A 22,992-nucleotide genomic window follows, 5' to 3' on the forward strand; every position below is an offset into this window, starting at 1 on the left:
TCTACATATCCAAAGATTCACTGCTATGTTCTATGGTCTCTTTTTAAGTTCTGACTAAATATAACCATGTATACATGAATGAAATCAGGGTATTTATGTGGTTCTGGGGTGACCATGGGCTACAACAAAGAACCTAGGGGCATTAATGGGGTGGAACAGCATTCTTATGGATTTGTGTTTTAAATCTCACTTTCACACATTATGATTGGAAGTGAGGAAAGAGAAAGATAAACTCAAAATGAAAGAGACTATGTTCTTTACCTTAGAAATGAACCAGCCTTTCCTTTTCTGCCCCACTGTCATAAATCATCAAAGTCTATATTGTGGTGGTGACGCTATTCACCTTTCAAATCCCTGAAACAGGAGAGTTTGGTGAAAGAGACAGGAGACAGAAGGTGTGGGAAACCAGGTTGCCTTTGTTGTCTTTGTAAGGGTGACTCAAAGAATACCATGCCCATTGGCCTTTTGAAGTCTGCTACACCTTGGCTGCCTTATAGGGCTCTCTCATACCAGCAGGGGAGAAAGTGGGGGAAATACAAGTGAAACAGAAATTGAGCTGCAGATTGACACCAGTGCCATTCTGCTGTGTCTGCACCATTTAATCCAAGACATGAATCTGTAAACTTGATTTCAGTCATTAAGTACCACAAGGAGCCTCAGCTGATGATGAGATTAATACCAAAATGAAAAGGATTTTATTTTTATTTTTTTTAACGAGCAGGTGTGTGTTTCTCTCTCATATGAGCTTGAGGCTTTAGTGTCAGATGGCTATGACAATTCAAAATAACAGTGGTCATGGTGGCAATGAAATTAACTGTCTTGGGAAATAAACACACCATGGTAGCATCAACAGAATAAGGAAAAATTACAAGGGGAAGGTGAACGGGAGCTAATAACTTATTCTTTTTCTGTGAATTTTAAACACCTTGCACAAGCAAAGTGTTTTCAACTACCTTCGGTATTTCTGCTTATATGTTAAATTCTCCTGTTTCAAAGACTGAGTACCTTTCATCTTAATAGCCTATTATTATCAAAGCAAATCAAATGGATTGTAGTGTGCAAACTTTGCAGCAGAAAGAAACCTCTCCTTTTTGGCTGTTAAAATGCTGGTTTCTATTTTTGTTTTTTATCTTTTCTTTAAAGGTATTCTGTAGAATATTAACAGAACGAGTTGGGGATAAGATTCCAAAGGTGTACAATTGTCCCTGCTGCAGGAGGAATTGTATTTCTAAATTCTCACTGGTATGAAACATCAGAGAGAGAAATGAGCTGTGATACAATTTTTATCCATATTATATTACTATTTGCACAGGGCTTTTTATTATTAAAGTTGAAGCATTCAAAATCTGCATCTTTCACCTTTGATTTTTAGGGCTACAATATGTTCCTCTACCTCATTATTGGCAACATTCACAGACCGGCCCTCAATGAGATATTTTAGGTGAACTTAAGGGCTTGAGAATTCCTTGTAGGAACTTAAGCATAGACCTCAATGTCATATCACAAAATGTGATAACAAATAGAATTCTCTTCTGTTTCAAAAAGAACCTTGCAACAATGGTTGAATTGGGGAAGGGAAGAACACGATGCCAAGCTACCTTTGTCTGTATGTAGCACTGTAAGTTGAATAATTTATAGGGCCATTATAACTGAACATCTCATGGTATCAGGCTCACAAACAAAGCTAGACACTGTTTGCTGGCACACTGTATTACAGGGAACTAAGAATCCTCTGATGAAAAATGAGAAGTCTTTAAAGCAGCATTAGCACACCTGCAAAGAAAAGAGATCCACAGGTCATATAATAGGGAGGTCTAAGTCCAGTCTAAACTAGTACAGACTCACTAAATCAAACTTACAAAAATGTTCATTTACTAATTTCCCATTGACTCTAACTTCCAATTGAAATTAAAACTTATTGGTCATCAGGTTCAGTCTACTACATCATACTAGACTGCAGTGAAGCAGCAATACTTTCCTAGTCTTGTTATGAGGATGCAATATCCTAAAGTTTGGATTTTTTTTTTGCTTCACAGCTTATTTGTTTATTACATTTTGATCACATCCAGTGAACTCAAGGTGGTTCTATGGTTCCCTTCTTTATGCTCAGAACAACCCGCTGAGGTGGGTTGAAGAAAATAACTAATCCAAGGTTGCTCATTGATGCCTGGTTGGCCAGGTCTACACCAAGAAGGGGTTTGGACCCATATCCTCCAAATTCTGGCCCAGGATTCTCCGCACTATGCCACATTGGTTGGGAATTTTGAGATTCTTGGGTTACATAAAGCCCATTTTTAATTTTAAAAAGCTATTTTTGGGAGGGCAAAATAAGTGAGAGTTGTACTTCCAGAAGACTCATTTTCCTCCTAGGTATTCCTGTAGCATCTTTGAGAAAAACATTTTTGTCATAAATTTGCAGTAAAAGATCCAGTCTCTGGGACTTCTTCTCAAGGCTAGCTTCTCTCCCAAACCTGATTGGGATTCTGTCACAAGATATAGGGATGTTTGGTCCACAGATGAGAGACAGGGAGTCTCCAATTAAAGTAACCCAATTCTTATAAAACATTTTTATTGTTTTAAAATTGTTTTGATTTCTTTTAAAATAGTTTCATCAACTGTGCTCCACCCTGAGATGTGTTGCTACAGGGGGCATTAGAAATATATTTAAAAATGTAAAGCAAAATAAGGCCACCCACCTTCTTTCTGGAACTCTGTTGAGAGGGATAGAAGTTGGGAGGGATATGATAAAGCTGCGAAATTCAAGTTTGAGTAGTAAGGAGATGACTTCTAATGAGGCTGAATTAAATTTGTTAACAAAGTACAGTGAGGTAGAAAGAAAAAATGAGTCTCGTAAATCAGTTCTGAATCATGGAAACCCTTTTCAGGGTTTTCCAGGTAGAGAATAGTCAGAAGTGGCTTACCATTCCCTTCATAGTAAAACAAAATTTAGGGCATATTAATTGATCTGTTTTATGAGTGGGAAGGACTGGACCATAGTTGTTTGTGTGCCAGATTGCAAAATAATCATAATCTCATTTCCTATTGTGTTACATGAAGTATTTGCATCTTTTAATTAATTCTTTGCCTATGTTTACTTAGACGAAGGTAAAGGTAAAGGTTCGCTTTGACAAATTGTCCACCTCTTATTTATTCTTCTGCCTACAATCCATTGTGTGAGAAATGTGTAGAAAGAAACCCAACTGTCATAACCCTGTTAACAAGAGTATAATTTCTTCTGAAGGCATACATCAGTAGTATGTGTCATGACGACTTCTTCGTCTATGTCTGTGGTTTCTTCTCCCTCACATCTAGCTATGGTGGGATGTGTGTGTCATAAAGCCTGACTTTCGGTGTTTCTCGAAGTGCCATGTTATTAGTATTTGGGTTCTAGGGAAACATTTCTTCACAAATAAATGAGACGTCATTTGCTGGTTTGCTATTATTTGAAAGCATTTACTCTTTTTAAAAAGGGAGGGGGGATAACGAGATAAGCCAGTATCCTGTCCAACTTACTGTCCAAAGAAACAAACAAACAGATAAATAAATGCATGCATTTTTTTAAAAAAAAACCACTTACTCCAGTGAGCAGCTCATCCCCTCTCTCCAAAACCAGCCAGTCCACTCACTGTTTGCCACACGGTGCTCGGTTCTGTTGTTATTGTTGTTATGCCACCTGTGGAAGGAGCCTGGCCAGTTCTCCTCAGCCTCCCCTGCAGCCGACCACTCATCAGTTGATTGGAGGGACTCCCCATCCCGCCTCCTCACCAAAATGGTCAGCTGTGTGGGGAGGCAGCAAAGAGCCAGACGGGTGCCATGATGACAGAGCCAAGTACCAAGCAGTGGATGGTGAGTGGATCAGCTAGATCTCAGGGAAGGGAATGAGCCTCCATGGTACTTGTGGTGCCACAATTCATATTCATATCCCCAGGAATATGAATATGAATAGCCCACGGCTAATTGCCACAGTTAGTTCCATGTTTGCAGTTAGATGGGGAGTAAATCAAGCAGGATCCTGGACACAATGTATTATTCCTTAGAAGTTATTATTTCTTGGAAGGTGTTGCTTACAGAAATGCTGACATTCCATTGGCTTGTTCAGCTATGTCAAGAAATACCTGCTTTCTGATTAGAGACAACAACTTATGGGGAACTTCACATTTCTGTAAATTGAACTTGCAAAAGTTGGCTAGACATCTTCTGAATGAGTTCTTTTAATTATAGGGCCTGTCCAGACAGGGGAATTTGGAGTGGTCTAATTCTCACTTAATGATTCTTATCCTCAGTGCAAGATATTTTATCTCTCACTTAAGCAATCCTTCCATTCGCACTGGAGATGTTTATTATGCTGTGAGTAGGGTCCACACAAGTATTTTGGGTGCCAATTTATTCACATGTAAGGTTTGCTTGCATGTAAGTTTAACCCAGTTCATTTGCTAATAAGGAAACAGCCGAGGACAGTGACAGTGGGGTAAGTTTGCAGCAGCAGCACTAGCACAAAAGGAAAATGTTGGGGTGGAGGTTAGGGAGATGGGAGGCAAGGAACCTCATTTTTCTCACCTGGGGCTCTGTTAGGGTTGTGGTGCCTTGTGTGGGCAGAGCCCATGACATAGTCTCCTTACCCATCCTTTCTTGCAGTCATCATTCATCATTAAATGACTGGTTGGACAAGAGGATTTTTTAAAAGGAGCATTTTACTTATGTTTTTAATATTTTTCTTATTATAAGTTTTAATATGATATTTGTTTGATGCTTTTTTAAAACTTGTAATTTATTATTTGGTTTTTAACTTCGTTTCTTTTAATACTGTAAATCACCTTGGATCCTTTAGAAGAAATGTGCCATAAATACTTTAAATAAATAAAAGAATAAGTGTACACTTAGGCTAACAGGCTAATTAGAAGACTGCTAAATCATACCAAAAGGAATATAATCCCTAGTGCTGGTCCAGAAAGGTGTGCAAAACTCTTAAAAGGGCAGGATCAACATTCCCTCTAATTTTCAGTCTTACTGCACAGGAGCCTCACCCCGTGTGCATGAGGAGGGGTGAGGTTTGATCAGAAACCCAGAAGTAAATGGGAATCAATACTGGTTGCCACTGTGTGATACTAGTGAAGTGCTCTGTGCATGTGCGTGCACACCGAGGGAACATTGGGAAAGATGGATTGATCTGAGTAGAAACATCTCTGGATGCCATAATTTGTTTCAAAAGAAGCTGTACCAACCGTGATCCATATACCAGTCTACATGCCCATAAACACAGAGTGGCTCCTTTATTTGCCCTGCATAGTTGCAATGTTGTTTCTTTGGTTTTCTCCCCTTTTTTCCCCTGCTTTGAACTGAATGTTTGAGCTGAATGAGTAACTGCACTATTCAGTCCACAATTAGCAAATGTTTTAATGCAAGCAATTTAGACAGATGGAAAAAGCAGCATCCATTTTGTGACTAAAAATTTGCTTTGGCATTTAGAGTGGAAGGTGAAACTGAATTTTGAAAAAGCAGGAGACAGTCGGACTTCTAGTATAAGCAATTCCCCCTAAACTGGTCTGTTTCAGTGCAAGTTTTAAAATCTTTTTTTTTTTGTGAAGAAGAAGCTATAAGGAGCTTTTCATTACCGTACCTCTGGTTTGGCATGAAGGCTTAAATCTATGCTTGCGCTAATCTGCGACTTTCCACTGTCTTCTTCCTTCCAACCAAGGTGAATTTAAAAGTATGGATTCAGGTCTACTTTCTTCTATGTTCAAAAGATGGAAATATCCAGTGATCCACATTGTGTTCTGTCCATAATTCCCATTTCTGGTTTCCTCCTCCTTTCAGTACTTAGTAGAATGATTGATGATTTTTAAAATTGGCCTCTGCTCTCCTCTAAGCCTCAGCTAGTGGACCAGGTAATGAAGCAATAATGTATGGTTACGGCAAAAGCACAGGCTGTAAAATCTTTTGTTGCGCTCTTGGCCAGTGACCTAAAAGCTTAGGCGACTCGGATAAAGAAAATTCAACATTGCTTACTCAAGCATATGATCTTCCAAGTCTCTCAAAGGGATGAAATTTCACTCTTGTGAGCACTTCTTTTTTTGTTATCTGATACTTTTATGTGCAGGGGAGTGCATTTGAGAGAAAGACATTCAACTCTCAGCATCTTGGCTTTTGATGATCACTGAAGGCCATCCTTGCACTTCTGTGCCCATGTCCTTGAAGTAGCTTTAGAATATATATAAATTTTGCTATTGCGACCACATCGATCTTATAAATATGCCTCCTGAATTGGATCTTTCAGCACTCGTATTTTGATCTGCAAGGATCAAATCTTGGTCTTGGATCTGCAGAGCACAAATGGGTAACTATATTAATTAATTATTTTATTTGTTTATTTATTTAATATACTGCCACATTAGTGCAAAGCACTATTTGGGTGGTTTAGAATATCAACGTGAAATAAAACACAATCAAAAACAGTCCAGTCATCAATGAAAACAGTCAACCATTTAAACACATCCAAGAGGCATAATTTCCAAATAAAAGCAGAGCAGGAGGCATAAAAGTCAAGCAGAGTTGTGTGGAAAGGCCTCTCTGAAAAGCATACAAACAACATGTTCTTCTTTGTTCTCTGTCACTCATCCAGCTATTCTCTAATAGCACAATAAATGCCTGATGGTTGGCTGACAGAAAAGGTGCTTGTGTGGATTTCCTTTGCACAGATTTTCACTTCCAGATTACCGGTCCAACTAGATAACTTCCTTTTCTTTTCTTTTCTTTTCTTTTCTTTCTTTCTTTTTTCTTTCTTTCTTTCTTTCTTTCTTTCTTTTTTGTCTGACAAAAATGTTTTTTCTCTCTCTCTCTTTTTCAGGAGAGAAATTAATCCCTGAATCCATTTCAAATTCTCACTGTCAGCAAGCATTAACTGCCTCCTGACACCACTTCTTTTGGAATGTGGCCCTCTGAACGAAAGGACTGCATGCACAGATTCTGTAATGCCTGCATATTACATCACCTTCTTTTTGATAATTGTTGCAGTTAGGAAAGGACAAGATTTTTGTTGGACGCAACAAGACCTGTTGCAAGGGGGGAATTCACTTTGGCTTTAAAATATGTATGTTTGTGAGGCTTCTGGAGCATTTATGGATGAATCAAGTGGGCACAAAACACTGCTTATTTTAAAATATTATCAGCTAAAATGCACAGATTTGGAGGGGAAGCATTCAAACCATGACAAGTTTGTTAAAATGCTCAATTAAATGTGCACATTAGGAAAAGGCATTAAAATGCACACAAATTTTAGTGCAGGAAGAAAATACCAAGGTTTGCATCTGATAAAAAAATCAAGGATAACAAGAAATGTACAAATTACAAATGTACATTTAGGCACCTTTCATAATTGTCCATAACATACACATATACATGCATTTTGTATCTACCTTGCTTGAGTACAACATATCTTGTAACAACCCATGCAGAGAAAATGGAAGCTTGGGGTTCTTAAACCAAGGATTTGTGATGGGGCTATTGTATTACAGTGGTGCCTTGACTTATGAACTTAATTGGTTCTGGAAGATGGTCGTAACTCAAAATGCTCATAAGTCGAAGCACCATTTGCCATGAAATGCATTAAAATGCAATTAATCCTTTCCAGCCAAAGGGAAAAAAAGCACACACAAAAAAATAATCACTGCAAGACTCATTGGAGACATGATTAATCCCTTCCAGATGAAGGGGGGGGGAATAAAAGCAATCAAGCATGCAAGACCCATCGGAAATGCAGAGAAAACAAAGGGTGTTCGGATATTTAAAAGGAACACTTGACAAGTGTCTAATCATAAAACCTTCAAATGAGTTAACGTTAAAAACTTATATAGACAGTGGTTGGGCAGGTGATGCGCTCCCTTTGTTTTCTGTGCCTTTCCGATGTTCTCCCTTTGTTTGGTGGTTTAGCCCAGTTTGGGGCAGGTGCTATACACTCCCTTCTTCTACCTCCTCTGTGCACTCACCCATTCCCCAGCTTCCCTCTCTCACTTCCTCAGCATGATCGCCCACTCGCCAACTGCAGTGGCACCTGCCCACTCAAAGGCAGAGCTACAAGCTCCCCTGCCCCACCTCTTTGTCTGAGTGGGTGGCTGCCAGAGGAGATGGAGGAGGGAAGTTCACACTGCAATTACAATTGGTGAATGGGCAATTGTTCTGAGAAGGCAAGGAAGGGAAGCATGTTTCAGTTGGGGAATGGGCAAGTGCATAGAGGTGAGAGAGGGGCATGTACAGTGCCCATTCAATGCCCGTGTGAGTGCTGCACTGGACTGGGCTGAACGCTGTACTGTGGTTCATGCCCATCTCTATTCAGGAGGGCATCTTCATCTCTCATTCAGGGGATGTATAAGAATAGACTTAGGAGTTGAACATTTGTGTTTATATCTCTAGGTTATGCATGTGAAATGTTAATTATGTATTCATCACTTGCACTTCCAAGTGCCAACTTTCTTCAGATTAAAAAAAATTGTCTACAAGGTAATAAAACAAGCACAATACTTAACAAAGAAAGTAATACGTAATGCTCATTCATGCATTCCACATATCTGGTTTCATTGAGATTGCAGAGACTCTCTGTTGGTCAAGCAGTGCAGGGTTTCCTTGGGGTTTTACTAAGTGAGTACCAACAGCTTCTATCAGATGGTACTTTGGTATCCTTTATAATACATCCCCATCTCCACAGTTATATATTTTAAATTAAGAAGATATCATATTCAAAGGTAGACTTGAATGGGCCCTACCTCTCTTGTAATGATTTTGACTAAACAACTCATTTCAGCTTCAGTACTCATTCTTACAAGGATTTGCTTGCAACAAAGACATTCCCCTTGCTTATCTTTTCATTCCTGGAAATAGATAGTGGCAGAATTCTTGTCTGAGCAGATGAGGGTCGGGACAGCATCTACTGAGGAAATGTTAAATATCTCCCTTTAATTGTCTGAATTTAGGAAGTTCAAATCATAATAAAAGCAGCAGAAGCCCCTTTGGAGTAGATTTCAGTACCTGTTAAAGGAATCGTTAATCAGACTGGAAACACTGGACTCAATGGAGTTCTCAAATGCCAGATGAGCACTCGATGGAGATTTTAGCTGTTAGACAGATCCAATCTCCTGCTTCCTCTCTGGAGGGTAGAAACCTCTTATCCTATTACACAACAGCACAAAGTTTGGTTTTCTATTTAAGTGGGTTTAGCTATAATATCCACTGATTCAAAAAAGACTTTGTGCCATTTTTCAAATGGTCCTGACCCTCAGCCTTGCAAAGCTCACCTCCTGGATCCAAGAGAATTCTGGTGGTATCAAAGGAGGGGGGGTAGTATGGTTATAATCATATGGATCCAATTGCACGGCTGCAGTTATTGTATTATATATGCTCAGCAAACTTTAGTATAGACACTCTGTCTCATCTATATTGCATGTGATTAAACCATAATTACAATACAGTATAGCCCTGTACTGGATATAACCATATTAATGCTGTAAGCCGCCCAGAGACCTTTGGGTAGTGTGGGCGGCATATTAATTAATTAATTAATTAATTAATTAATTAATTAATTAATTAATTAATTAGATAGATAGATAGATAGATAGATAGATAGATAGATAGATAGATAGATAGATAGATAGATAGATAGATAGATAGATAGATAGATAGATAGATAGATAGATAGATAAGTGTACTCAATAGTGTGGCACATATGTCAGCAAATGAAAAGGAGAGCAAAGCTGAAGGTTTTTTTTTCACTTGGAAATAAAAAAATGGTTTAATCGGTTTTTCGCATGTAGAAACTTCTTAGATGACTGAAAGTGACACATGGCTCTAAATGTCCCCAAACAGTGGTCCATTATCATAGAACAATGACCAACAAACATGCATAAAAGATTTAATAATGTCTTAAAACATCCAGAGGTTAGACATTACACCATATGTACTCAGTTTAGTCTGCTCCTATTTTAAAGAAAATATCAATGTGCATTTGCTAATAGTTGTTTTTGTTGTTTCTGAGAAGATTGGTGATATGTGCTTTGTGTTGCCAATGTACTGATTTTTCATTTAGTCCCAAAGTTAGCAAGTGGCCCATAAGCAGCCTAGGAATCTGCTGCTGTCCACTTTGCTGGGACAAGCGACAGGGGCTCACTCCATCGCGTGGATTCGATCTTACGGCTGCAGGTCTTCTGACCTTGCAGCACAGAGGCTTCAGCGGTTTAACCTACAGTGCCACCACAATTAGCCAGCATCTAATTGTGATAAAGTGAAGCCCTGACAATACTACTATATCTTTGGTTGAAACAAAGAAGCAATCATAATTTTAAAGGAAGTTTATTAGGTTTCAATTTTCCAACTCTGATCGTTCAGAGAAGTGTTGCAGATAAGAAATGATTCAAAGTGAACTCATGGAAATGCACATATCTCTTGCTCTGATTTCATTTATTTTGTAATCTAGAGAGAGAGAAAAACAGAGGAAGAGGGAGATCCTATTGAAGCTTTTCTCTCCTCTAGCAGTGAATTAAATCCCTTTCCAGAAATTCCATTGTCAACCAAGAATTCTGGAAAGCTGTTAAAAGTAATAAGCCAGTCTATCATTGCCTTTCAGTAAAGGGATCCCCAAGCATCATATACAAGCTTCTCATGCATCAGCCATCTTTTGTTCATTCTAATGGTCCTTTCAGAATGAGATACCAGCTCTAATGAGAGGCTCTGCTACAGACAAAGCCTCTTACTTGTATGAGTTGATCAGATTTCAGCTGATATTTTACAAAGTGCCTTGGTTCAAAAGCAAGCAGTTACAGGTTTCCCCAGCCCAACCCCATATTTTCTTTGGAAGTGATGTGTTTCCTATTGTTAATTGCTTGTTATTTGACTTGGTTGAATCAACTACAATGGAATCACCAAGAACAAAGGCACTGGGACTTCAGCTGCCATGCAAGAGGGCACTGAGATCTGAGGTACGGTTAACATCAAGGGATAGCTAGAAAGCTCCAGGGATACCTCCTTGCACTACAGTAGAACTGTTCTGGGAATGGTTTAGTTTGAAAATATGTGGTAGAATCTGGTTTTCTAGAGTGAAAGCCTTCTGAACCAATGCTCTTTAAATGTGAGCTTTTTAAATCTGTAAATGACAGGAGATCATTACAACACGAGGGCTATTTTCATCCTCATCTAGCAAAGGATATCTACGTACAAGCGTTGATGTAGATGGTCTATTCTATAATGCAATGATTGTCTTGCCTCATTAAAAGTGATGGAGCCATCTCAGAATGCATGTCCTGTCTAAGGGCAGCCTCTGGGGCTATGGGTACAATCCTGCACTCATTTACCTGTCACTAAGACTGCACTGGAGACAGGATTACATCTGAGTAATAATGTGCAGGGCTGGGCAGCTTGCTTAAGGCCACACACATGGTAGGCAACCCATCAGCCATGCACATTCCAGGTGATCTCATCTGTCCCATCCCCCATGTCCTGGGAGGCACAGTGGGCATTTGAACATCCAACCCTTGGCTCCACAGCCATGTGCTCCAACCCATTGACCTATAGCAACTGTAATTTAAAATTCACAGCAACCATACATTCAGTAAATATATTAAGAAAGACAAAAAAGCAGAAGCTTCTGATGATTTGTGTTCCTCCTCTTTGTTAGCCATTCCTTTTTTCTGCTTAGCATGTACAAACATTTATGGAAGATAACAATGACACTTGATTTTTCTGGAAGCTAAGTAAGATGCATAATATTAGAGTTTCGAAAAGTCCTTTTTATGGACTACTGATGCCATAGTCTTCCAGTGATCATTCACTCATATATTCAGTGCTTTCTGTGCAGTATTTAAAGGCAGCTGTGTAAACACACTTCAGTTGCGTGTAAACCACCCAGGGCCATGCTTTCCCAAAAGTGCTGCACAAAAAGCTGGGTACATTTTGTATTAGTTTATTTAAACCTCTGTGAGATCTGGTCAAACCATGGCCTCATTAATTGGCCATGTACAATGGGGACCTATTCTCTAAGAATTTCTAAAAGTTGTTTTAGAACCATTGAAACTTTTGCACACAGTCTATACTGTCTTTATCTCCAACATTTTTACATTTTCTATTTCGATCCTAACTAATATGTATGAATGATCACAACATGTACGAAATATCACTGTATATTAGACAAGACCACTAGTGCACAGGGATTCCTTTTAACTTTGTGTTTTTTTAAGGGCATGTGGCCAGCTGCAATTCTTACCAAACTGGACATTTCCAAACCTAACATAAAAAACGAAGTTCAGTTCTGTCCATATCAACAGAGGTGTAAGCCCATGTACTGCCATTCCCAGACTGCAAAGCATGGCACAATTGTGTGCAATTGATTGACAGATGAGGAAGCATAGCTGAGCTGCATACAAGAGCTCTCCATGCTACAGAGCACTGCCCATTTGTGCACAAGAGCTTCTAAGCAGCCGACCACAGCCAAACTTTTGCACCGCACATTCCTTGGCTGCAAAATTGAATACAACTCTCAGGATTAAACCTTAGATCTATTTGCAAAGCATTGCTCACTCTACTGCTGATATACTGTCCATATAGTTAAGATATGCAGAATTGTATCTACTACTCCCATTCAAGCTATGTTTTCCAGCCGTGCCACTGTGAATGCATTCCTGTAAAAATCTGTAAAAGTGATGCTTCTATTTTTTAAAGCCATAGAGCACTCATTGTGGAGACTATTTTGAAAATGAATAAAAATCTACCTTTGCTGTCCATTTGACTTGTATACTTGAGTATGTGTCTATGTATGCAGTTATAATCCCAGAGGCACATTATCTTGTGGTCCTGCTGCTGAGATAACAGCAGGGTGTTCAGAACTGCTGAATGGGAAAACAGCTTGATTGTTGTCTGTTGTGTGTCTTCCATCCCACCCTCTCCACTCACACTCTGCTATTTTATTACTTTCCAGGGGAATGTGACTTTTGCCTGTGCAGAACCACCAATCACTCCCATCACCTTTGACAACTCCAACAGCAGTTACTTGCTGTTACCAGGCACTCCCCAGCTTGATGGCCTATCAGTCAGTTTCCAGTTTCGTACATGGAATAAGGATGGTCTCCTCCTGTCTACTGAGCTGTCTGAAGATTCTGGCTTGCTCCTTTTATACCTCCAACATGGAAAGTTGGCCCTCGTCATTCAGAAAGCATCAGAGAAATACGTGACCATCACTGCAGGTACTTCATGTCTGCACCCCTGCAGCCCTTTTATTTCCCCTCCCTTGTCCCTAGAATTGTAAAACAGTGATATGAACCTTCACACCTCATTTGTTTTGACAAACAATTGTTACTTTAATTAGTGTCAATTTTGGGGGGAGCAGGATGCAAGCCAAAGAAATAAAATAAAGGTAGTCTGGTAAATCAAGCTGGGGGAAAGATAACAATGTGCTACTTTGTGGTCAATGGCTTGATATTAGCCTGAAGGTCATTTGATACAATTCAAAAGACAAGTTGTAACAAATAACACAGTAAACTGTTGCATTCCAAAGGAGCATCCATGTCATTCTGACACAGCAAAAAAAAATTCCACCTCTAAAATTCTATGGCACCTTAACAGCTACACCTTGCAAAGACCTAGAGGGGCAATCCAAATTCAAAGGTACACAAGCTATAGTGGGTTTGGAATGGACACAAGTCCCTTATACTGCTAGAAGCCTCTTGTGCTGGCTGATCTTGGAATTGCCTTCAGGTAGCCCTCAGCTGTCTTCTTTAGTAAGGACTGTGCTCTCAGCTGCATTAAATACATAATTACTACAACAAAACTGGTCTTCAGTGTGTGAATGATTTTTTTTTAAATGAAAGAATCCTAAGTAGAGCTGAGCTAAAATGTCTTCAGTTTTGTTTCTGCTTTCCTCACATTTCAAAAGAAGCTCTAGTGTTTTTCTCTGCCCCATAACAGTTCTTAGATTTGTCCCCAGCTTGGCCTTGACTCTTGCATCCTCCATGGGTGGCTGAAGGCCTACGTTTTTAGCTTGACTGGATGATGAAAATATTCCTAACTTGTTCACACAAGCTCAGGGATTGTGATTTCCTTGGTTCTAAGGCTCTCTAAAGGGACCGTTGACTAATTAGTCTGTAGTGATGTAAGGAGAATGAGCCATGAACTCTTTGGAAGCCACATATGACGGGTGTATGTCTGGAGGCATTCAAGAGAAAAGTGGACAGCCATCTGTGAGATCTGCTTTGGATTACTGCATTGAGTTGGAGGTTGGACTCAATGGCCTTATGATGCTCCTTCCAACTCAATTATTCTATGATTCTATGAAGGGTAGATTAGAACCAAAGGTTAAACCAGGAGGCAGAAGTCAGAAGTGAAAGGCACACCAGAAGGGATGGTTAAAGAGTAAGTCAGAAGTAAGGACCAAGGGTCACATCCAAGGATCAGATATACCAGAGCTTAGAAAAACCTTCTGCCAGCAAATGTAATGGTCACAGAAGCCCTTGGGTACTCCAAACTCTCGGCGCTCTTATTTTGATCTGCAAGGTTCAAATCTTGGTCTTGGATCTGCAGAGCACAAATGGGTAACCATATTAATTTATTATTTTATTTCTTTATTTAATTAATATACTGCCACATTAGTGCAAAGCACTATTTTGGGTGGTTTAGAATATCAATGTGAAATAAAACACAATCAAAAACAGTCTAGTCATCAATGAAAACAGTCAACCATTTAAACACATCCAAGAGGAATAATTTCCAAATAAAACCAGAGCAGGAGGCATAAAAGTTAAGCAGAGTTGTGTTACAAACAACATGTTCTTCTTTGTTCTCTGTCACTCATCCAGCTATTCTCTAATAGCACAATAAATGCCTGATGGTTGGCTGACGGAAAGGTGGAAGGTGCTTGTGTGGATTTCCCGTGCACAGATTTTCACTTCCAGATTCCTGGTCCAAGGAGATAACTTCCTTCCTGGTCCAAGGAGATAACTTCCTTTTTATTTTTGGGTTGGTCTGACAAGTTTATCTTTTTCAGGAGAGAAAATAATCCCTGAATCCATTTCAAATTCTCACTGTCAGCAAGCATTAGCTGCCTCCTGACACCACTATTTTTTTAAAAAAATGATTTCATTGGGATGTGGCCCTCTGAACGAAAGGACTGCATGCACAGATTCTGTGATGCCTGCATATTACATCACGTTCTGTTTGATACTTGTTGCAGTTATGGAAGGAAAATTTTTTTGTTGAACTCAACAAGGCCTGTTGCAAGGGGGGAATTCACTGTGGTTTGGGTTCTCCAACCTAGCCAGGAGGAGTCAATAGCCAATCTAGGTGGGTGGAGTCACTTCAGAAAGGGGTGGAGGATACTAAACTGTCTGGGCAATGTTAAAACATGATGTACAGGGGTTCACCAGATGAAACAGGCATCAGTAAACTCAATGGTTGCAAGTTTGAGCCACAGCAACTAGTGGGCTCATTTGTAGGGTCCGTATTTCCTTGATTGATCTGTGATGAGCTCCATCTGAGAAATACATGTGAATTTCCTGGAATTGATTTTTAAAAGGGCCCTTCTTCTTCAAACGTACAAATGTGGACAAAACACTGAAATGCAGAAAGGCATGTCTCAGCTCTAATCCTAAACTTGGAAATAATGTCAGCTGGGAACCATTTGCTTTTTTAGAAAGTGTACTAGCTAGAATATAGTTGGAAAATAGATCAGATGCCTTCTAAAACACAGATGCTATGAAAGTTCTTGATGTTCACAATTCAAAGCGAAATCCACCCACTCCCAACCTTTAAACCTGCCATGTGATCCTCAGAATTGGATAGCTCTGTGTGATATCAGATGTCTGTGGGTGATGAGAATATATGTCCAATAAGCATAGCATGTAAAATGATTTTGTAAGAAGAGATATCAGTATATGATTATTCTCCTTGACTATGAGGGGGAAAGTATTCTACCATTCCATGGTGATAGGAAGGGAGAACACAGCATTTTCAGTGGCTGGAATCCAGTATCACGTAACAACTAGGTCCACTGAATCAACGGAGGTGTTGACTCGCCTGATTCAGTGGGTCTATTATCGTTGTGACTTACTGCTGGATTGCAACCGTTATCTCTAAAGAAAATATCCTAAACAAAAGGGCTCCTTATTTCATTTAGGGGTGATGGGAATGTATTGATGAGAAATTCAGATCAGTTAAATTTAAAAAAAACAACAGAATTTACTTCAATTCACAATTCACAGATTTCTTCATATTTTCGATGGAAAATATTTGAGTGTTTTTTGTTTTTGTTTTTAAAGAGAAACCCAAATGACAAATCTGCCTATTCAGACTCAAGATTTTGAGTGGTTAACTCTTTAAAAAACTGACTTCCAATCTTTTTATGTACATTCAGACATGTTAGTTCAGAGTTAGGGTTGCCACCTCTTTTATTTCTGACTGTCTCTCCATTTTTACAACTTGTATGACAAGCAGATCCAACACGGAGTTCTCCATGCTTAGAGTAACTTGATTTGAGCACTGTAAATGTGGGAGGGAGGCCATTTCATGTAAATGTGTTTTTTGAAAACGTCATTAAAATTTACAGCTTTCTTTATATTCCAAATAGGTTTGAGAATTTAAAAAAAAAGAATTTAAGATAAAGTGAAATCAACTTTTTTTTAACCCATGCTAGTACTGATAGGGAACAGAGGAATACATGTGTATCTATCCTCTCCATTGAACCGAATGGGGAAGGTACAGGCACATACATCAGGTCCATGTGAACATGGGAAGTACACTCATGGGACCAACTGTTCATCAGTTTAAAATTGTTTATCCCTGTTGCGTTTTTGTCCCTTTGGCATCACCTGCCTGGTAGTTTTGTTATTTTCCCCTAAGCACAATAATTATTCACAAGCCTCTCCTCCTCCTTTTCTTCCATCTCATCCCCTGTGATTGGTTCATCTGTTTTGCACTCTCTGCTTGTTTCCCAGGGAACAATCTCTATGATGGCCTGTGGCACTCAGTCAACATCAATGCCAGAAGACATCGCATCACCCTAACTCTAGATAATGATGTCGCATCTGCTGTTCATGCAACCACTGTTTCACAGATTTATTCAGGGCACAGCTACTATTTTGGAGGTATGTTTGTTTCCACTGCAATAACCATGGTTAAGGACAACAAATCTCTCAGATTCTGTTTTTGTTGATAAGTGTGTGTGTGTGTGTGTGTGTGTGTGTGTGTGTGTGTGTGTGTGTGTGTGTGTGTTTTAAATAACTACTGTCATGTTTGTTTCATGCATTCTGTTTGTGAGTATTTATATCACATTGCCTCCTTAAAGACTGAGAACCAAAATGCCCAAGGGTTTAGCTGCCAAAGGATATGAAGAAAGAAAGAACTGCAATACGTGGAGAAATTAAAAGGTCTCCCTCCCACTATTATAAAAATATGTCTATTTTATAAACAGCTTGGCAAACTTAAAAATCAATGTAATGGCAGAATAGTTGGGAGAAGACTGAGAATAATGGTGTAATGCAGGAGATAGTAAGCAAAATGGAGTTGAGGGTCACCTTCATGCACCTCAAGCTCCCCTGGGCTAGACAGCATTGATGGTATGTCCACAGACCTCATGACATCATCAGATCCCCAGGCACTGATTGGAGCATTTTCACTTTACTTTTTGGGCATAAACTGGGTTTCACTCCCCCTTCTTCTCTTGGTGGACAAGAGTGTTGAAGAAAGAAAAGCTCTCAGGCAATGCATCCTGGTATCTGGAACAGCCAGCTGAGAATACTTCTCCATTCTAGTCTTCACCAGCATTCCCAAAGGATACCTGGAAGCATCGGCTGAGAAACAGCAGAATTATTCTACCTCCTCTTTCTCACAAGAGAGTAGTGAAGAAAAACGGACCCATTGTCACTTGATTTTTCAGAAGAGCTGGATAAGTTCTGGACCTGTTGATATTAGCATAAGGACTTCTTGCTGTCTCTAATACCTAGGACTATCCTGCAAGTTCAAGGGAACCATTGCTTTATTAGGGACCCCTTTCTATATATAGAAAGGGGTCATTAAGGGTCCTTTGTTGGGCTGGTGGACCATGCTAGACCATGGGTTGCAGATTCTCCTCCCAAGGAGAGTGAATTATATATTTTCACGTCAAGCATATATTTATAGAAAACTTGGCCTATTCGGATCCAACTGAAATCAGTGGTAGAAAAGTGTCAACTGTGTATGCTTATTTCTTTTGGTGGGATTCAGTTGTACTAAACTTTTATTGATAGCTCATCAAAGATTTTCTATAAAACGGATGGGGCATATATGCCTGGGTTGAGTGATTGGCCTTCCAAGGAGCACTGGAATTCGTGGAGTCCTTGGTCCAATTCATTCCATGAAACCATTGAGCAAAGGTGACTTTGAAGAGGCCTAATATGGGCTTTTAAGGGTTTTACTGCCACAGTGTTCTTGGCACAGCGTATCTTGAGGGACTCCTTGCTTTGAAATGAGCTTTGAAAAATAACCTTTCTTGACTTCCAGACTTCTTCACCTAGTGTGTCCATTTTACATGGTGGCTGAGAATGTCTTAGAGTTATATTTTTTTTAAAAAAAGAGGTGTTTGTTTTTTTTGCAAGACAAAGATAGGAAAGGGAAGGAAGGAAGGAAGGAAGAAAACAAAGAAACCTCTATTCTGTCTCTCTAACCCTTCTTCTCCTTGCCCAGATTCTGAGCAGGTCCCTGCTTGCATTTATTATATGTTTTTTTTTTTAAAAAAAACAATACAGCTTCTATTAGTTTTAAAAATAATTTCAGGAACAAACTATTATTGTTATGTGTCATACAGTTGTCAGCAGCTCATGGCAACCCTGAGTGATAATGGCCTCCAAAATGTCCTGTTTTCAACAACCCTGCTCAGCTGTTGCAAAGTCAAGATAGTGGCTTCCTTGATGGAGTCAATTTATCTTATATTTTGCCTTCCTTTTTTCCATACTACCTTCAGATTTTCCTAGCATTATCGTTTACTATGATGATCTAACTACACATAACTATAAACACGTAATTAGCAACTGTGTGTTTATTTGATACCTTCTAAGTGCCAGCCATGAGTAAAGATCTCCTGGGATCAAAATTCTAGAATAACAGGACGGGTGATATAAATTGTTGAGTTTATAGTATCTTTATTCATGGCAGTAATAGCTATGAAGTGGCTTGGACAGGAATGATGATTTGGAAAGAAAGTAGTGTTCTTTCTCTCTCACTCTCTCTGCTATACTAATTCTGATCATTCTTCCTTCCTATATTATGCACATATTCCTAGATATGAAAAAGAATCTGTTTAGTTCATACAGTATTTCCCTATGGAGATGTCCATTCATTGCCATGTGAGACTAATTGTGAAAACAGAGCACATTTCACTATAAACTTTTCAGTCCTTTATCTCAACATCCTTGTCTTTCAAAGGGAAAAGGAGCCATACATTTGAAAATTGTCTTCAAGCATGTTTTTGTTGGTGGTAAAGCATGAATAAAAATGTGTGTATAAGAACACTCTCATAAAAATATGCTCAAAAATATGTGTGAATTTCCCTGTTGGCGTGAGGAGAAGTCTTTCAATCTGATATAGAACCAGAATAAAATGAAAGTTGAATTCTGTCATGCCCCACCAGGGCAGGTTCCTAGTGAGGTCAACCCAGGGGCGCTGAAACTGTCTCTTGGGATAAACCTGGTAGTAGAAATGTACTTGATGAAAATGTCCATACTTATTTCATTTCAGGTTCTTTTGAGGGGTGCCTCTTTCATTTTTTTTTTTCTTCATACATCAGACCTTTTGTTTTACCTGAAAGGGAATGACCTGTCTATGTTCTTTAATTCTGGGTTACACAGTGATGTTTCTAGCATTCCAAAAGCCCTAAAGAACCCTTAAAAACTACTCCAAAAATGCAGAGGCAAGGCAACAGTGACTCAATCTGCTCCAAAAACATGCAACAGTATTCACACACACACAAAAAATCATCAGCAGTAAATTAGCCAAATAGCACACATGCACACACAGAGACACACAGGAAAAATTTCCTTCTTCATTAAAACATGAAAAACCTGCCTAGTCCTGCTGATTCTGGACTGTCAGGGGCCTGGAAGACAGAGAGTGCTGCTGACTGAGGTTTGGAGTGTGAGTCCCACCAAGAGGATAGACCTCCAACTAAATCTATGAGAACAGCTCAGGCTGAAGATAGAAGCTCTGAGGGAAGCTATGGGACTACAGGGAAATGGTCCCTCAGAGAAAGAGCCTCCTGATGAGTGATCAGTCTCCTTGGGGGGCGGGGGGGAAACTCTTGACTTGGGTTGCTACTGATTATTACTTCGGTCATTTTGGCTTCTGGTGGCAGAGTTGAAAGAGGCAGAATAGCTGACAGGAAAAATCTGTCAGTTTTTTTCTCTCCCACATTCAAAAAAATGTAAACCTTAAATTCTTTCTGTCTTGTATATGAACAAATGGGTGTGTGGTTTGTTTATTTTTGTGTTTGCTTTTAATTTTGAGAATTGAGTGATGAGCTGAAACCAAATTATTACCTAATTACATGGGACAAATTTAATAAGCACATCTCTTTCCAGCTTGGACAGAGTCCATGTTGTACTACTCATATATGTCTGTTGTATAGGCCTTAAAAATGAAACTGGGTTCATTATGTTCTGTCAACTCCTGCAACGTCGCTGGAACCAGTTGTATTGGCTCTTGCCTTTCCATTGGACTATTTCAGTGACGTGGAGAGGGGGGATTTGCTGCTTGGGTAACAGCCTATCTTCGGTATTATTTTACCCAGGCTTCGTGCCCTGGAGAGGACACTCCAGCTTCACGTACAGAGTCAAAACACTAGACCCTGTTCCAAGTCCTCCATACAGAGCACGTTACCATAGTCTCTCGAGACTGAAGGATGCCTATTAAGGGGGGGGGGGGAGAGAGAGAGATGACAAACCTAAGTCAGCATTGCTTGAATACAGAAAATGCAAATCAAGACTTTAAAATATCAAGCATTCAAAGCTCTTCATCAGGATGGATGAATCTCTCGGTTTTTGACACTCTCAAAATCAGATTTCAACTTCTATTCCAGCTGAATATGGAGAAATTTGTGAATCTTGGCAAATCCCTGACAAATTGATTTCAGAAGGAGGTGCTCAAATGCCTTACCCCTGAATACAGGAGTTCCAGCTGCCACTTTCCCCCAAATCTTTGTGCCACAATAGATCTTACAATTATAAGCCACTTTCAGCACCAACTAGTAGTGGAATGGCAAGAGAGAAAAGTAATTCTTCTTCATCAGCAATATCAATCTAGAATTGCACCTGTGCAGAAATTACTGTCAGAGCAGCCAAATGTTAGCTCTTGTATGGAAGAGATTGTGTAACAAGGTATGATGTCCAATTCACAGCTGCCACAGCTGTAACTTTAAAACAACAGCTGTAATGAAGCCTGCATCTTTCCTGACTTATGTTTAAGAAAGATATGCCTGGTAAAATCTGCCTTGTCAAGAACATTTGGACTTTAAATTCTTCACAGTAGTACACTCCTGATGGTGTGGACATCCTGATCCATGAAAGCTTGCAAACTTTATGATTTTTTTTAGTTATCTATAAAGGTACTGACAACTCTTGCATTTTATAATGACCACATGACTCCCTTTTATTTCAGTGCAATATGCCAGTTTACTGATTTTTGCCTAGAATTCATTATTCTTGTTGGGACCAACTAAAACTGGAGAGTTTGCTGAGCCTTTGATAACCTTGTAAGATGTGTCTCCTTCAGTGTGAGCATTAGAGGAGAGAAGAACCACCTTTTTTCCACTAAGGTTTCCACAATTGGTGCAAAATGTCTTAATGTTTTTCCCTTCTGTAAAGCTAAGCAGCAAGTATAGAAGGATGGGCTCATTAATTGAAAAGAGAATGCCCAATTCAGCCCTTCACTTTTTGAAAACAAGGCAGCAGCTTTCATAGTTTTGTGCAATTAATAACTGAGCAATTTGCACAAAAATGTGTTCTTATACATGCAAGAGCTATAACTGACACTCCCTCCTCCCCAAAAATAAGATAAGCAAGGATTTATATTTCTAGGTAGGATGTAATAATGTTTTGGCTGTTTAAACAAGGAAGAGTCCAAGTAAAATAATTCAGAATCAGAACAGTCTCATCCACATTTAAATATAGAATATTTAACAGATGTATATGCTTGAAAATAGATGTGATTATACATTGTTTCTTCATAATTTTTTTTTAATTTCTAAGGGCTGGTTTTCTTCCAAAGGTTTTTTTGGGGGTGGGTGGGTGGAGGGATATAATTATGAAGGTTTGATTTCCAGTTTTTAATTGAATCTTGTCATGATGATTATTATTTTAATATCATGCTGGAGGCTTGACAGGTATTTTGTCACTCAAAGCTCCTATGATTAAAATTTGCAAAGGGAGCAACTGTAATGTCATAAACAATTTAAACATCCATGTGAAAACAAAATTAGCAGGCCTTCTGCATTTTCATTTTCAGTTTTTCATTCTTTCAACTTGACTATTCTGCCTCTTTGGAAGAAAACATAAGTGGGAAAGAATTTGAGTACAAATCTCTGTCTGAGTACAATCTTTGGATCTGAGAAATTTGCCTTCTAGTAAGGCCTTGGTACATTTTTCTTACATTCATAATGCTGCTTCATGAATGTTGGCCCCTGCAGTTTGCAATTTCTTCATAGGAATACATACAACCCATTCCATAACCAGGAACTGACTAGCAATGGAACAGCACCCTCTCCCATGCCTGAAGGCAGCAGCCCAGGTTGGTGGAAAAGGAGGGTAGCACCCATAGCTCTGTCATCCAATGGAAGGAAAGGGCCAGGGGGTTCAAAAGGAACATCCATGGAACTGTTGATGTGACCTGTGTTGCATCTGCTGCCTGTGGTGTTTCATTCACTTTGTCCCAAAAACCCCTTGATCACCAGGGCATTCTTCTGCAACTGTAGGTTTTGAACATACTTGGATTTTAAGCAATCTT

The 22,992-nt window shown here is 39.3% G+C and overlaps 1 protein-coding gene across 1 annotated transcript in view; it reads left to right on the forward strand.

The window, feature by feature from the left end:
- The window catches only part of CNTNAP5 (contactin associated protein family member 5), a 491,198-nt gene that overhangs the window by 240,879 nt on the left and 227,327 nt on the right, over positions 1–22,992 (forward strand). The window contains exons 8-9 of the mRNA XM_020805439.3: positions 12,953–13,217; positions 16,959–17,108. Coding sequence (XP_020661098.3) covers positions 12,953–13,217; positions 16,959–17,108 — 415 coding nt within the window. The remainder of the gene's footprint in view (positions 1–12,952; positions 13,218–16,958; positions 17,109–22,992) is intronic.

Source organism: Pogona vitticeps, chromosome 1 (assembly GCF_051106095.1).
Source record: "Pogona vitticeps strain Pit_001003342236 chromosome 1, PviZW2.1, whole genome shotgun sequence".
NCBI lineage: Eukaryota > Metazoa > Chordata > Lepidosauria > Squamata > Agamidae > Pogona > Pogona vitticeps.